Source organism: Odontomachus brunneus, unplaced genomic scaffold, assembly GCF_010583005.1.
Source record: "Odontomachus brunneus isolate Ranch 3 - 2012 unplaced genomic scaffold, Obru_v1 Obru_scaffold_085, whole genome shotgun sequence".
In the NCBI taxonomy this organism is placed as follows: Eukaryota; Metazoa; Arthropoda; class Insecta; order Hymenoptera; family Formicidae; genus Odontomachus; species Odontomachus brunneus.
Genome location: NW_022639535.1, coordinates 1,204,682 through 1,205,816, shown reverse-complemented (window position 1 = coordinate 1,205,816; position 1,135 = coordinate 1,204,682). Strand labels below are relative to the sequence as shown.

At 38.9% G+C, this 1,135-nt stretch overlaps 1 protein-coding gene across 9 annotated transcripts in view; it reads left to right on the top strand.

Annotated features, from left to right (window-relative positions):
• Positions 1–1,135, top strand: part of LOC116847901 (syntaxin-binding protein 5) — a 35,271-nt gene that overhangs the window by 26,115 nt on the left and 8,021 nt on the right. Inside the window, exon 13 of one of the 9 annotated variants that reach the window (XM_032823408.1) lies at positions 380–821. The exons of the other annotated variants lie outside the window; for them this stretch is intronic. Coding sequence (XP_032679299.1) covers positions 380–821 — 442 coding nt within the window. The remainder of the gene's footprint in view (positions 1–379; positions 822–1,135) is intronic. 9 annotated transcript variants of the gene reach the window in all.

Below are 1,135 nucleotides of genomic sequence, written 5' to 3'. Positions count from 1 at the left end.
TATATATATATATATATATATATATATATATATATATATATATATATATATATGCATATAAAAAGTGAAAAAAGTTAAGATAGCTTTGTGTACACGTTTTAGCGCGTGTTAAAAAAATAAACGATAATATTCTATGTATTATATAAGATATTTAAATACAGTTACAACAATCGTCAGCGAAAATGCAAATGAGGGTGGGAATGGCTTCTCTGCGCACTTCTGCTATTTTATTGTAGTGGAAGTTTGATAGAAATCCGCGTTCCTTGAATTGAAATATTTTCACACCAAAGCATTAATCCGCACATAATTTTACTTTATAATCGAAAGCAACGATCGTATCGTATGCTTCTTCCATGTTTGACTTATCACTGATTTGTAGATGAACGGGATGTGCGTATTGCCGATGACTGGAAGAAGTACAGTGGGTGTTGGTGGTGAGAGAAGTGACAATCGTGATAATAGTGATGGTTGTAGCACCGGTGGCGGTGGCGGTAACGGCGGCGGCGGCAGCAACGGCGCTTACAACAGTGACGGTGTTGGAGGATGTAGTGCTGGTGTTAGCATAACTCGCTCGAGTATTCGTAGTGCCGGTAGTATGATCAGCGCTACGGATGAAGAAATTAACACGGTGTCTCGCAAGGGTGTTGCGTTAGATCCACGTCACCCACGCACACAGGGCATAAGGAAACTGCAGAAGTGTCTGAGTACTGCTACCAGCCATTTCGAAGTGGAGTCCGTCTCGGGCGCCGCCGCCGTCGTCTCTCAAGCATCTTTAAACTACCAGAATATCCTCACCAACACCAGACAGTATAGCAGCTTCGGTAGTATTATCGATAGCCAACTGTAACTTTAATTATTTATGCTGTATGGACTACGTAGACCACCGACTATCTCTGTAACACCGAATGAGAAAGCTCTACTCTTCTCTGACTGCTTAATTTTTAGTTTGACTTTATTATGGATAGAATGATTCTCCTCGGAAAAGCTTTTCAAACTGAGAGAGTGCTGGATCTCTCGCGCATCGTTGCTGTGTAATACTTGCGATTTATATCTTGTCTTCTTCAGTTCTTCTTTGTTTTAATAGCTTCTAATTATATATATATATATATATATATATATATATATATATATATAT